Source organism: Acipenser ruthenus, chromosome 1 (genome assembly GCF_902713425.1).
Source record: "Acipenser ruthenus chromosome 1, fAciRut3.2 maternal haplotype, whole genome shotgun sequence".
Lineage (NCBI taxonomy): Eukaryota > Metazoa > Chordata > Actinopteri > Acipenseriformes > Acipenseridae > Acipenser > Acipenser ruthenus.
The window spans coordinates 29,032,004-29,046,257 of record NC_081189.1 but is presented as its reverse complement, the minus strand read 5'-3'; the positions used below and the strand labels follow the sequence as shown (position 1 = coordinate 29,046,257).

General features: G+C 38.5%; 1 protein-coding gene across 6 annotated transcripts in view; it reads left to right on the top strand.

Moving 5' to 3' along the window:
• Positions 1-14,254, top strand: part of LOC131736961 (inactive tyrosine-protein kinase PRAG1-like) — a 37,678-nt gene that overhangs the window by 14,724 nt on the left and 8,700 nt on the right. Inside the window, exons 1-3 of one of the 6 annotated variants that reach the window (XM_059023016.1) lie at positions 635-821; positions 6,075-6,507; positions 7,879-9,554. In XM_059023016.1, coding sequence (XP_058878999.1) covers positions 6,187-6,507; positions 7,879-9,554 — 1,997 coding nt within the window. In that variant the 5' untranslated portion in view covers positions 635-821; positions 6,075-6,186. Of the gene's footprint in view, positions 1-634; positions 822-1,645; positions 1,896-3,879; positions 4,120-4,799; positions 5,029-6,074; positions 6,508-7,878; positions 9,555-14,254 lie in introns of those variants that run through there. The other 5 variants (XM_059023032.1, XM_059023006.1, XM_059023020.1 and 2 more) reach the window with 5 other exon arrangements.

The window sequence follows — 14,254 nt, the reverse complement described above, 5'->3', positions numbered from 1 at the left end:
CGGCTAATTCACTAGCCTTTCATGTCTTTAACCTCTGGTTGCCTGGGTTTTCATCTCATGTCACTTTTTAGGTGGCATCAACATGGCCCCCAGTCCACATCACAAAAACACCACGTAGTTCAACCTGGTTGGCAGTCTTTGCTTGAGAGAGGTCCAGGACTGAGGTATGCTTGTAAAACCAGCTGAGGGAGCTTTCCCACCTCTTCCATAGGCACTACTTTCACCAGCAAAAATATTAAAAAGATGAACCAACATTTGGGGGCACTCATACCATGCCTAAATGTAGCCCCAGCTATTGATGAAAGCCCTTAATCTTTCATTAGAAATAAATGAACATATAAAGGAGAAAAATAAAAAAGACCAACTTGGGATACACCTTAAACCTGTAATTACGATAATTTGCATTCACTCTTTATCTCTTCACTGTCCCTTTTGGTTGTCACTGACTAACACGTGGATTGCTCCCTTTGTACTCTGCACATCCCGACTGATTGTACTGTGCTGCTCCCAGTGATTCACACCCTCATCCTCCCAACCCCCACCCCATCACCAAGTGCAGATTTGGACTGACTCAGCCTTGGGCATATCAGATCTCACTCTGGGCTCCACCCCTCCTTCCTGTAGGTCCCAGTTTAGATTCCCTCTCAGTGAGAGCGTGCTGTTCAAACACAGTCTCCATGGTGAAAGGCCTAGACCACTTGCTCAAAACAGCATGTCTACCTGTCAGCATGCATACTTGGGATTAAGCTGCTGCGGAACTTTATATCACTGGCAGATTCTCTTCAGAAGCAACCTTGGCTGTTGGCCAGCAGGGAAGGCAGGTAAAGTGAAATGAAATGTTTAAACTGTCTTGATTGAATCATTAACACAAGCTGTCGCCCGCGTAGGTACTAGGCTATAGGACACCAGCTCAGACTTGCAAACAATGAAGAGAAGATCGCAGAGCATGTAAAGGTGAATAGGAAGTGCATGTATTGCATATGTAGTACATTTCCTGTTTAAGAAAACTGAGTCTAGCTAAATTAGTGTGAGTGTGTGTGTGTGTGGATGGGTGTGGGTGTGTAGTGAAATGAATGAATTGCTGGAGGAAAAAGTAGTCTTTAATTAGAAGCATGGTGCCTTTCAAAGCAAGGTGTTTTTAATTCAAAGTGATGGTTAGTTTGCAGTGTTCTTTTTTCTAGGAAATACATGTTCAAAGCACAGTGTTGAATTGTATTGATATTTCACGTTTGTGTGTGTGTGTTTTAAATTGTACATTAATTCGAATACACTACACTGAAGTATTATATATCAATATACTGTACAAGATGACAATTGAAAAATGTGAGATCTTCACAAAACACTACATTTTGGGGAAGTATTTTGGATTTTTTTTTTTAATGTAATGTTTCAGCCCTGATAGAAAATAGTACGGTAAGTTTAAACTATGTATTTTTTATTTTTTTGGTGAACTAATCGTTAGGTAAACGTGACAGAATGTTTGTGTTTTCCCAAACAACGAAGCAATATTAAGGAATTATCAATTGATTGATGTCAGTTCAAAATACAAAAAAAAAAATAATAATAATGTTTTGAAAAACAATGTCATAGAAAACTTTCAAACTGGAGAGTCAGGGAGATGGAGGTTGGGGGGGGGGGGGGTGTGCTAAAACCATTTGCCTTTGTTGGTGCAGGAGTGAAAAGGGAGTGTCTTCATGCAGATTCTAGAGGTGCTGCCTTGCCTGATTCATTCAGTGCAGTGTAAAGATTAGCAGGGAAGACTACTAGCAACATCCTGTGTTCGGTGGCAGGCAGTTAAGAACTGCACATACTTCTTGAGTTTTGCAGTTTGTCGTGAGCCTGGAATTAACTTTCTTTCAAACTGTTTCCAAGCTGAAGGACAAACCCTTTGACAGGTTAGTTAAAAAATGACCTTTTTTTACTCCATTTGTTCTTTTTTGCTGTAGAGATTTGTAGAGATTTGTTTAGATTGTGGCAGGTAGTTTGTTTGCTGACTGGCTTGTCAGGCTTTTCAAACTGCCTGCTGTGGGTGTTTAGATTTGGTGTTGACTGCTGTGTGTGTGTGTGTGTGTTTGGAAACAAATTTCAAAGACAGCCTAGTTAAACCAGCTTAATATTCATTACAGTATCAGTTTGTATTGTAAATAAATACAGTAAACAATGGCACTGTAAAGCCTTTTTGTTTGTTTAATTAGGAATGGTTACCAGTGTGGTGTTATTTTGTGGTACGCATTAAAACGTGGTACACCATGTACTGCGCTTGCCTGGGCATGTGCAAATGATCTTAGCTCAGAAAACAAGGAAACGCCCATCTGAACGGGGTACGATTTACTGAGTTTGGCCCTTAAAGTTCTTTTTAATATCATTTTACTTTCACAATTCAGCAAATTTATGTGACTTTAACTAATGAGCAACGAATTGGGTTATCTAAAATTGTAAACATATACAATGTTATGGGTGAACTACAGTTTGTCTTGTTTATAGTGATTTGTGCAGTTGTCAATCACAGCATTGACAGCGTACCATTTTCTGGCGTTAAACAGGTACCACATTCTGACAATGTTCCACTTTTTGGCCCTGCACCGGTATTTGAATTTTACTGGAATATATTTTAGTGTGTGCATATGTGTGTATCAAAGCTGTTTTTTCATTCTAGTGACAGATAAAGCACATTGTATGCAACAGAAGTGTGCTCACCTTTTAAATTCAATTTTAAACAACAAATACATCAAACTACCACATGGTGATTAGATTTTTCTACCACTCCCACTACTGTGATTTTCTTTGTGTTAAATAATACAAAATAACACATGGTGTATGATGAATGTAAACAGGGAATACACAAACAGAATGTCTTAATTATATGCCATTTGATTTCACTGAAGGCTAAATGAAAGGAAAGATTACAGTAGTGTACGTGCAGCAGAGAAAGTGTGTCTTTAGTGTATCTTACAGGGCTCTGTCCGCTTGACTTCAGTAGATAGCCCAGGCTTGGGATTATTTTTTACTGTAAATCAGTACGATTCTTAGGGATTCGTGGTGGTTTCTTGTATTTATTTATTTTTAAGTTTGTCACCATTGTGTAAATCTCTTTTAATAATGTTTGGGAAATAAAAGGTGAATCCCATTTATGGATAATTATGTTTACAACATCGTTTTACAAAGCCAAACGTTATTACAAGGAAAAACAGAAGAATTATACTTTTAAAGAATACAAAGTGAGTAACTTTACTCAAAACCCACCTGCAGTGCCAAGTCTTTAAAATGACCACCACTGTTTATGTAATAGTGTAGTTTCATAAGTTGTTGTTTTCTTGTTTTATTTTTGGGGTCATAAAATATGAATATAAATATTTGTATTTTTTTTTTTTTTTTTTAGGTAGGGGTAACAATAACAGCTGCAGCCCTGTCTGTCCAGGTCTGTGTGCACCCTGCCATTAACAGTTTGGGTCTTGTTGTGTTTTTTCATCCCAGGCAGTAAATCTCACCTAAGCTTAGGCAAGATCACCCCCGAAACAGCATGACAGAGAGCAGGAAATTCTCCACAGCTTCGGTTTTCAATCATGTCTTTTTGTTCACCATGCTGCCTTGGGAAACCTAAATCCAGGGCTGGGTTGCTCAATCCACAAGCTACCTAATTTAATATTGTACAGAGCTGTTGAAGACCCTATTCTTGTAACAGCAGCTTTCTGTGTAGTAGGTCCACCCAAGGCAAACAAAATAATTAGGGCTGTAAAGTGAATTGTTTGCAGGTAGTGTTTGTTGAACACATGTGAGCTTAATGTTTTGAGTAGCAGGTGTTAAAGTCCAAGGTCAGGGTATTGCAATGGTCCAAGTTGAAAACAAAGCATGTATTTTTTTCAATGAAAACAGGAATGTCTGATTGGTCAAGGAGACTCATACCATGAGTTGTTAAGTGAAACAGTAGGCTGGATTTAACCTACCAGCACATGTCTGTATTAACAGTTTAAAAGGGTTTTGAAATGGAGATCAGTTTGGTGCTGCTGTGTTGAGTCTTTCTACTGGAAAGGGGCTCACGTTTGGCTGTCCTTGCTACTTAATACAACCGCCTGTTTTTCTCTTTTCCTGCAAGAACACCTTGGCTTTTTAAAAGAAATCGTAAGAGTCGCTAACTATAATCATAATGAAATATGATCAGATAACTAAATTCTCTTATGGCTTATCTAATACTTTTTTGTTTGTTTAGGGAGTATCTTAGATTCCAGGAATGTGGCAATTTAGTTTTTTTGTAGGAAAGCCTTGTTTTGAACAATTAGGTTTAGAAAGTCACAAGTATAAAAAGTCTCAGCTGCTAAGACTGCCATATAAAGGAAGAGAGATTTTTTAAACAAAGGCAAACCACATAATAGCGTGTGCTGTTCAACAACCACATGGTGTATTTTCATAGAAAATGCTACCTCGCTAGTGACAAAGAGACCAAACTATTTTTAACAGTCATAAATGTGAATACAGTAGTGTTTACTTAGCAACACATACAACATTACTTACAGTTTACAACCACAAATGCACATTCCAAACGTGTGTTAAGTCTTTCGGCAACAGAGGAAATAGTAGAATATAAAGCATAAGCTTTTTAACAAACACTGTTGGGAAACATAATAGTGCATTGTGTTCTTCAACTGTAACACACAAATACTGCAAGTGCATGTGTAACAGCATTGCAGAACAATACAGAACAAGTCCTTCTGCAGCATATTGGTTTACCTAGCTGTTCCAACCTCAGCATGTTAGATTTTGTTTATTCTTGGTGTGCAGTTAAGCTCTCAATATTATGGTTGTGAAAATGTGTCAAAGAATGATTTTACACTATGGCAAATTACCGGAAGCAGCTATATCACTCGTCATATGATACATCTAATAAGTTCCAAGAAAATTATTTTGTTTGTTTGTAAAATGTACATTCAAGGGGAACTGGCCAAGTGTCGTCGAGCCATTTGGTCAGCATTGTTGTCACAGATGGCTGTGTGGTGAAGTCCCAGACCAGAAAATAAACAGAAGCACAGCACTGTGGGTGACGCGCTGGGCGCATATTTATTAAGTAACTCAAATAAACCCGATGTTTGACTTTAAAATTATGATTAGGTTATATATAGTTATTTTAACTGCTTCGTGGAGTAATTGAGTTGAAGAAAAAAAAAAAGTCCAGATTTTTCAATCTGGAAATCTGGTAACCGTGTCGACTTCATGAGACAGACAATGTCGACTGACATGATTCAGTTTGCATTACCCAGACATTTCTTTGTTTTCTTTTTTTTCAATTTCAAATTTAAGGTGACTTTTAATTGGATAATTTATTAAACATACTGTTTTCTTTAAATTCATTGGCTCTTATTTCATTTTCCGTGATCTGATTGGCCAAATTAATAAGTGTAATAATTAGAATTACAACACGTACTAAATTAAATTCAGTACATGTACTAAATATTTGAAACATATACTAAATAACTTATTTTGGTTATTCCATACCCACCACACACTCGCGTGTGTTACAGTACCCAATTTGAGTGTGTGTGTTCTACACGTCATTTTCTTTGTAAATTACATTACTAATGCTAACTAAGATTAATAAATAAATAAAATGCACTTTTCCCTAATTTTACAAAAAATATTGTAGAAAATATTGTTAGAAAATATTGTAAACAGAGGTTCATCCAGTTCAGTTGAAAGTAGAACTTGTTTTTTGTTTAAACAGATTGATTTATACAATAAGAAGTTGACCATTTACACTGTGTTCTCAGAGAAGTAAGAAAACTTCGTTGTAATCATAAAAACCTGTGCACAGATTAACAAATAATAAAATAAAAGAAATGGTGTAAATTCATAACCTCAATTTAGAACTGAGTAGTTTTTTCACTGTGTAACTGACAACCTGCTCTGTAGCAAAACTGGGAGCTATCCTGATTTACAGTAGAACCTAACAAAAGTTGAATACCTTTCAGTTTGCATTGCCCATACAGTATGTTGAATGGAATGAATGCTTTTGTTGAATAAATTGAACCCCCCCCCCCCCCCCCCCCCGATTCTAAATTGATTTTTTTTTGTCTCTTACACAGGTACAGGCATCCAAGTCAATTAAAAAAACTCTGAACTCAGGATCCTCTACTGATACCGACACACCATGATAGAGGCTGCACTGCTCTTTGGATCTGGGAGAGTTCTGCAATAATGCCAGAGGACTTGAAGATGTCTGTGTGCAGTGACTTTACGGAACACGTGTGGAAGCCTGGCTTTTGCAAAACCTGCTTCTATCCCAAAAGTTCCCACAGGGTACAGAGACCCTTTGAGATTGCTGCTAACAACAGTGTGCCTTCACAGAGTGTCAAGGAGGTTTGGAACAAGACTTATACAGTCCAGACTGAAGACGACTATGCAATTACTTCAGCCTCCTATTCAAAGCCCACCATTGCGGTCAAGCCAACTATGATGAACTCTGATGTGTCCGACATGTGGACAGATGGGAATGTCAACGCTACTGATGTACAACAGGTAACACTTATACCATACAATGATTGGTTGAAATGATTTGTGCTGAGTATTGGTCTGTACATATTCAAATGATAATTCTTTATAGAAGTCACAAAAAGGTAAAATTACAAAAATATTTGAACAATTTAAAACTTTATTACCGTACATACAGAGTATAATAAACACAACAATACCTCAACAGCATATTTACCTGTCATTATCATTAACCCGTTCCCACAGAAAGACTTGTTCACTTGTTCCTACTGTACCTGCATGCAGGGTTCAGGTGCTTTCTGCTTGCATTCAGGTTTTTTTCTGTGTTGCTTTTACTGTGGGCATCTATTCAGAATGTCTGAAATGGTCTGCCTTGCAGTTTTTAGTTTTTCAGTTAGATCTTTTGTGTTGGTTTTGGTAAACATTCAGCTTTTTTGAAAAGTGCACATTTCATTTCAAGAGATAGCTTGTTGTTTGGACTTTCAGACATTTATTTGCTGTTCAACAACTGCCCAATTAAGAATGTGCTGGTGGGGCTTGTGAGTATTTACACAACGCCTTGTTTTTGTTTTGTTTTTTAGAAGTTTAAATTTAGAAAGGAAAATCACATGACCCGGTGCAGGATTACACAGTCAGATTTACATTGATTATAAGCAGAAGAGACTTAAAAGTCATGCCGGATTCCTGATTGTAGAGGATATCACACCATTAATTTCAGTAGGGATTTGGTCGGGACCCACAATTCATGCCGAATTATACAGAATGCTGGTATGTTGAGGGGATGTATTAGATACATTTTACTGTACAAATGGGTATTCAATCACCATAACAGTATGTGCCTATTTGATAAAGAAATGCAGAAGTTTACCTAGGTTTTATTCAGACATTTTATTTTTATTATTTATTTCTTAGCAGACACCCTTATCCAGGGCAACTTACAATTGTTACAAGATATCACATTATTTTTACATACAATTATATTATTTTCTACACATTATTTTTACATACAATTATCCATTTATACAGCTGGGTTTTTACTGGAGCAATCTCGGTAAAGTACCTTGCTCAAGGGTACAGCAGCAGTGTCCCCCACCTGGGATTGAACCCACGACCTTCCGGTCAAGAGTCCAGAGCCCTAACCCCTACTCCACACTGCTGTCCAACATATTACTAGGTGGTGGCCTTGTGGAAGACTTTAACCTTGAAACATTGGATATTGCAGCAGTGGGTTCAAAGTAATGTCCAGGGGTGACATATTTATTAAAATTGTCATATTAGTATATTTTCATTATCAGAAGTTGTCAGCAGAAGAAAAAGGGCGGCTTCAGTGAAATAAGTTTCAAAATGTGCAGTCTATACACTCTTAAGTGCAATTCTTCATAAGTTTACCTTCTGCAGTCTCATTTGTTACAGCACAACCAGAAGAGTCCAACAGAGAAACAAAACATGATGCAGGTGCTGGATCTCTCAAAGCTGTACATCGACAACAACAACACCAACAAAAGCCTTAAAGATGTGATATACCAGAAAGCAACAGGCGACGCACTGGGATATCCCAAAGGCTACTCCCCTGGGGCTTTGCCTCCATTGGACCATAAAGGAGAAGCCCTTGGGCACCCTTTAATCATCAGCAACATCTTTATGAGTCAGGAAGAAGGAAGGGGGCCGCAGACTTTTAAGGAAAATGGCACCACCCCTTGCAAAGGTTTTAGACAGGAGCTCACCAGATCCGTAAACAGCACTTATTTCAATGGTGACTTAAGGGGCAATAGCTCTGTTGAGACACCGGACGTCAGAACACTTTCCTCTGGGAGCTGTGATAGCCACATGGAAACCAGTTCCTGTTGCTCGACGGGGCACAGTTGGGATCAGCCAGGTTTGCAGAACTCCTTAGAGAGTCATGGGTGTTCAGACAGGAGGGGTTTGTCCTTGGTGTCTGAAGCTGCCAGCTTGTCGGACTCATGCTCCTGCCAGAGCAGCAGTGACTGCCTAAACTGCTCTCAAGAGCTGGAGTACCTCAGTCACCAGACATGTGAGACTGCCAAACCCTGCAAGACTTACACAAAGGAGATCGGCAGACCTCAGAAATTGGGCCCCTTTCTTAATCAGCCTTTAGAACAGTTGTCGGTGCAGGTGCCACGCGAACCCATTTATGCTGAGAGCACCAAAAAAAAGAAGAGGACCACAAATGAGATCCCTAGAAGCCCTGACCAGTACCAGATACCAAACCTGTTCCATAAAAAGCCAGATGGCTTTGATAATGCAGTGAACCTCATAGACTGTTCATCTGGTGACTCCAGCCAGCGAGCTAAAATAACAGTTATGGCTGCCCACACAGAGGAGGACAATAGAACTTTCTATCTAAGCAGCCCAGATTCGGCTGTGAGTACACAATGGCAGCACGTTAGCCCAAACTCAACCCAGGAGCCTTCTTTCCCGTGGCCTCAGAGTAACTCTCAATCCTCTGAAGCCGGGCTAACCGACAAGAGTGGCGCTCTCCTACATCCTAGAACAAACACTCAACCCAGCCCAGCTATCCCTCCAAAACAGTCCAGAGGCTCATGCTCCCCGAAGTTGGGATTACCCACCCTCTCTGAGGGAGGGAAAGAGGAAAATGAACCATCGTTTCAAGCTGAGGTACACAGGAGTTCTTTCCCTTTCCAGTCCCAGAACAGAAATTCTGGGGACATGCCTGTGTCAGCTGCTGAAAAAAGGCACAAGTACTACAACACATGTTGGAGCCGGGAGTGTAAAATAGTAGAGGAGGAGGAGGGTGGCGAGGAGACAGCGCACCAGCAGTCGAGGGCAGCCGATATAGTTAATGGTGCTGTTGTGTCAGGACTGGACTCGAAGCTGGAGAACGCTGCTGCTGTTTCTTTTAGCAAGGAATATAATAACCCAGGGACGGCTTACAATAGTGCCAGTCATCACCATGCAGGGAGAGCATCCGAACAGGACAAATATAACACAAACATGCTATCCAAGGCAGCATCTTTCACTTCAGAGTTTGCAGAAGAGACAAGCGAGACTAATGACCTGGCACCTCCTCCCCCACCTCCAAAGAAACACCACAGGTACACTTTTTGTTCTTTTACGTTTAATATAATTTATTTACTGTTTTAAATCTGAAGTTTTTAATAAATTAACTGAGGTAAGGAATTTAGTGATTCAAAGCACTGACACAATTTATCTACTCAGACTGGTAGTTGGTAGTTTCACTCAGACCTGAGAGTCCAGTTCCTTTGTGACTGGAGGGTGGTTTAGAAGGAATTTCAGATATACCACCAGTGTGTGCTGTTAAGTCAGGTACCAGACTAGACTGCTGCTGCTCCATAGCCACCTTTCCCTGTTTTATTCCCCATATCATAGTATGTGTTAAAGAGAATAAAAGCCAGGACAGCTATGAGAATTAAGTAATAAGAACAGGGCACAATGATTGTATGAGGAAATAGCAGTGGATAAAATCTAAGATTGAGTCGAGGGTTTTATACCAGCCAGGGAGACAGACTGTTGTCTCCTAGGACGCTAGAAACGCTCTGTAAGTATAGTTATGACAATTATGCTGATTCCGGTCTGAGTAATTTAATTTAGCAACTGGCTGGTGTTTGTAGTATGGACCCTTTGTAGTGTCTGGTTATCTAAACTGTATCTCATCATGTTATCACAGGATAAGAGGAAATGGAATTACAATGCAATGATTGATAATATCTTACCGTTAACATGAATAATGTTTCCACATATGAATGAGGGCAATTTTGGAACAAGTTTTAGTAAAATATCCTGAATCATGGTTGGTTTCTGCTGCAAGTGAAAATCTTTAACAGATATGTAAAGCTTTCTATTGTCATTTGACTATGATAGCTGCTAAGTCCTGAAGTGACTAGTGATGTTAGAGACAAGAGACTTAGAAGTTACCCCAGGTTTGGGGGAATTGGGGGAACATTATCTGGGTGCAGCAGACATAGACAGAGCCTCTTCAAGGTTTGCTTCTGTTTGTAACTAAAGCAGCTGATAGTTTTGTAACTCGTTTGTGTAATGTCCCACAAGTGATGCCCCGTTTGTTTATGCCCATTCACAATAGAGAGCTGTACTTAACAAGTGATAGGATTGTTACCACTGAAAAGTAAATCTGAACAAAGGAAACAATGATTCTATTGTAGTTGTTGAAATAAAAGCACGTCATCGAGTTTTTCTCCAACATTTTGTGGTTTCAATTAAAATAAAGGGTTTTTGCAGGTATTTTGTTTTGCCTAGAACTTAGTCCAACCGACACAAATAAACAGACAACTGTAACCTCTTATTTCTTATTTGCACACAAGGAGGAATACTTGAAAACCAGGCAGTGCTTAACATAAGCTTACTGATCACAGCATTTGGTTTCAGTAATGGTGTGTTTTTTTTTTTGTTTGGTTGTTTGTTTTTTACCTCAGGCCCAAACACTTTACAAGCACAATTATTGAGTCTTGACTGGCTTTGATGAAGCGGTAGAATCCTGTTGACATAGATTACTAGGAAACTCCTTCCCTGGTTCATCCTGGCATTTCAGTAAGCAAAGTGTGACATTGCACAGCACGTGTCAACAACTATGTCTACATCCATATAAACATAACTACAGCAACCGTGCAATCCCAGTAATTTCACCAAAATACACACAATATCAATTGGTTGCTAAGAGTAATATTAATATTAAATATAGAGGTTTTTTTTTTTTTTTTTTTTTAAATTTAGAGTGACCAATTATTATTTTGATTTATTTTCCCCCAATTTGGAATGTCCAATTATGTTTTTTCTCCTCTCCGCACCACTCAGGGACCCCCATGAAATATAGAGTTATAAACCTAAACAGCCTCACTTCAGTTGCAGTGATTCCCGTTCTGAGTCCTGAGGTCCCTTGTTTGTACCACAGAAGTTAATGCAGGTACAAAACTAGCAATTATTTTAATAGCTTACTATGGTATACCATGGTGAAAGCAAAGCACAGTGCAGCACAGTGAAAGTGTACTGAAAGTAAGGTAAAGCACAGACTAGCATTGTAAAATCAACTGATGCAGAGTGAAGTCTGGTAACCATGTGAATTCAATTTTGCTTTGGGGACCAAAGTTTGCATCTCCTAGTCATAGCCACCATGCCAGATAGGCAACAACATCCCCTTAGCAACACAATCTTTTTGTCACCAAGCATGCAAAAACCTGCCAAGTCCCTTTTCGACCAAGCAGCGGGGGAATAGTTTGAATAGATCTCACAGGGCAAACACAAAAAATAAATGAATTTGGGTTATGTTAATGCCGAAGAATATGTTTTCTCTGCTTAGTTTAATGTGTGGGTTTATTTTAAGGTGGAATGTGACTTTAAACACTCCTCAAGACTTCAGACACTTGTTCAGGAAGTGTTGCGTTACAGCAAGCTGGTTTCTGAATGTAAATATAGCACCATAGTGATAAGTTTCGATGTCCTATTTACTGAGTGCCAGATAAAGCATTTTGTATTTCATGTACAGCCAAGATGAGAACTGTCTAAAGCCAACAGACAAAGAGCCTTTCTGCCTTTGCTTGTTACATACAGTAGTACTGTGTTCGTTTGTGTACATGGCTCGTAAGATTTAGCTTTGGAAAGCCCCCAGAAAAACTAAAAAAGGGAAGTTCAGAATCTTCAAGGCATTGCCTTATAGATGTATATATCATATTGTACTGAATTACTTTGTGATGTATTTTAACATGAGTTCTAAAACGCAGTTAGCAATCTTGACAGTTATTTAAATTGAAACCAGCATGCTCAGCCTTCTTAGTTTAATTACACAACCAGTCTTCCTGTGACATAAAAACATTGGGAAAGTTTCTTACTTTTATCACAATGGACATGTATGGACATCCTCCCCAATTATGGTTTTAAATGTCATGCTACAGGGCCGTCAACGCAGGAATTTGAATCTCAGGAAAGTATTTACACCACAGGCAACATAGAGGAGCCTTGCATCAAACCTTTTGTCAGGAATATTTATTTAAAGATAGAACCATAGTCACATGATACAGCAACTCGCTTCAATAGCACAGAACCAGTAGCACACATCGTATTGTGGGAAATTACAGTTTGGACATTTTTTGCTTAAAAGAAAATGTAACCCTCATTAAATCCACTGGAAACAAACTATCTGACGATTTCAGATATGTCAGGTAGCAAGAGAAGGTTTTATGACACAGTACACAGTTGTAATTATAGATTATAACAAAAAATTAAACATTAACAATAGAGCTGTTATAGAACTAGAATCACAACCCATTGTAGAGAAGAAGCGTTTGCATAATATTAACCAGATTATGGTAACCCCACACTTGATAAACAGCAGGGGAAATTCACATAGATTCCCCTATAAAACCATCACCTGCCCAAAACAACACATTCTTATGCAAACTGCTTGTTTTTTTTTTTCAGGCACAAAAAATGTCCAGACATGCAGACATGTTATTTAGAAGTACACCCTGTCCTTTATCAGACTCAATCTGGGTTGGGCTGTAGTTTTAAAAATACTTTATTCATCAAATCCTTTTATTATCTTTAACTTCAAATATTGTATATTAATAGTGCTAAGTTGCCCTTTCTGTTTACACAAGTGCTTCACGCCCCCTTTCAGTGGACAGCAGAACACTCTGTGCCACCACATTGTCCTTCTTATATACCACTCTGTAAGACAAGTTCTGTATAAGCTAACAGTAGTTTTATATAATCGCTGTTACTGCACAAGATGTTCTTGTTGTACAGTACCTAATCAAATGTGAATGTGTGTATTTGTTCAAATGAATGTGCACTCTGAAGATACAGTGTACAGAACTGTGTATGGAACTGATGTCTTAATTATTTTTTAAATGGTGGTGATGCTCAAAAGAACGGACGCTTATATCTTTAGAAAATATATCTTCTGTGGTTATGTAAGCTCAGAATGGATGTCGCTATAAACAAAAGGTATGCCACACAGGAAGTGAGGCACAGGCCATTCGTTTTCTAAATATACATACATACACAGTCTGGAAGGCAGTATAAAGCTTGAAAATCAACCTATTTTCATTAGTACAGTCTATGGAAGCCCCGCTGACCAGTAAGTACAACTTTTCATGCAGCTGTCTTTACTTGGTTTGGCTATGCTGACACAGTGGTTGTATTAAGCTCAATAAAGGCCCATCTTTTAATGCCTAACACTGCAAAGCAAGTGTGTCTTCTGACTACAGCTGTTACTGTCTATTTTAAAAATGTATGTAGAAATCAGTGTTGCTTATATATGATTGAGTAGACCAAGAACTGTAAGTAAATAAGGCTAACAAAACTACAAACCTGTCTAAAATTGTAAAAACATTTTCATAGTACAAAATAAGTATAGTTTAATTATTAAAGATACAGTAGAAACTGAATAATTACAGACTTGATAACAGGACAGCTTAAAAAAAATACAAAATATCCACATTATTCTACACCTTGAGCTGCTCCAGCTTTTGTTTACTGTTATTTTTGTGCGTCTTAACTTTGGTTGTTGCAGTTTTGTTTATAACAACGACTTCATCAACTCATTTTATAAACTGTTCTACTTCTTCCGACTGACCCATTTGCTGAGAGATTTTTCAAAGTGATTACATTTGAATATATGAACACATTGAGGCATATTATGGAGTGGCTCAGTTTTTATATGCAAATACAGGTCTGTCCCATGGGGTGCGCAATTAAGTGATATATGCTGTGTTTTTGAGATTTAGGAAAGTTGTATGCAACTGGACTTTTATATGGAAGT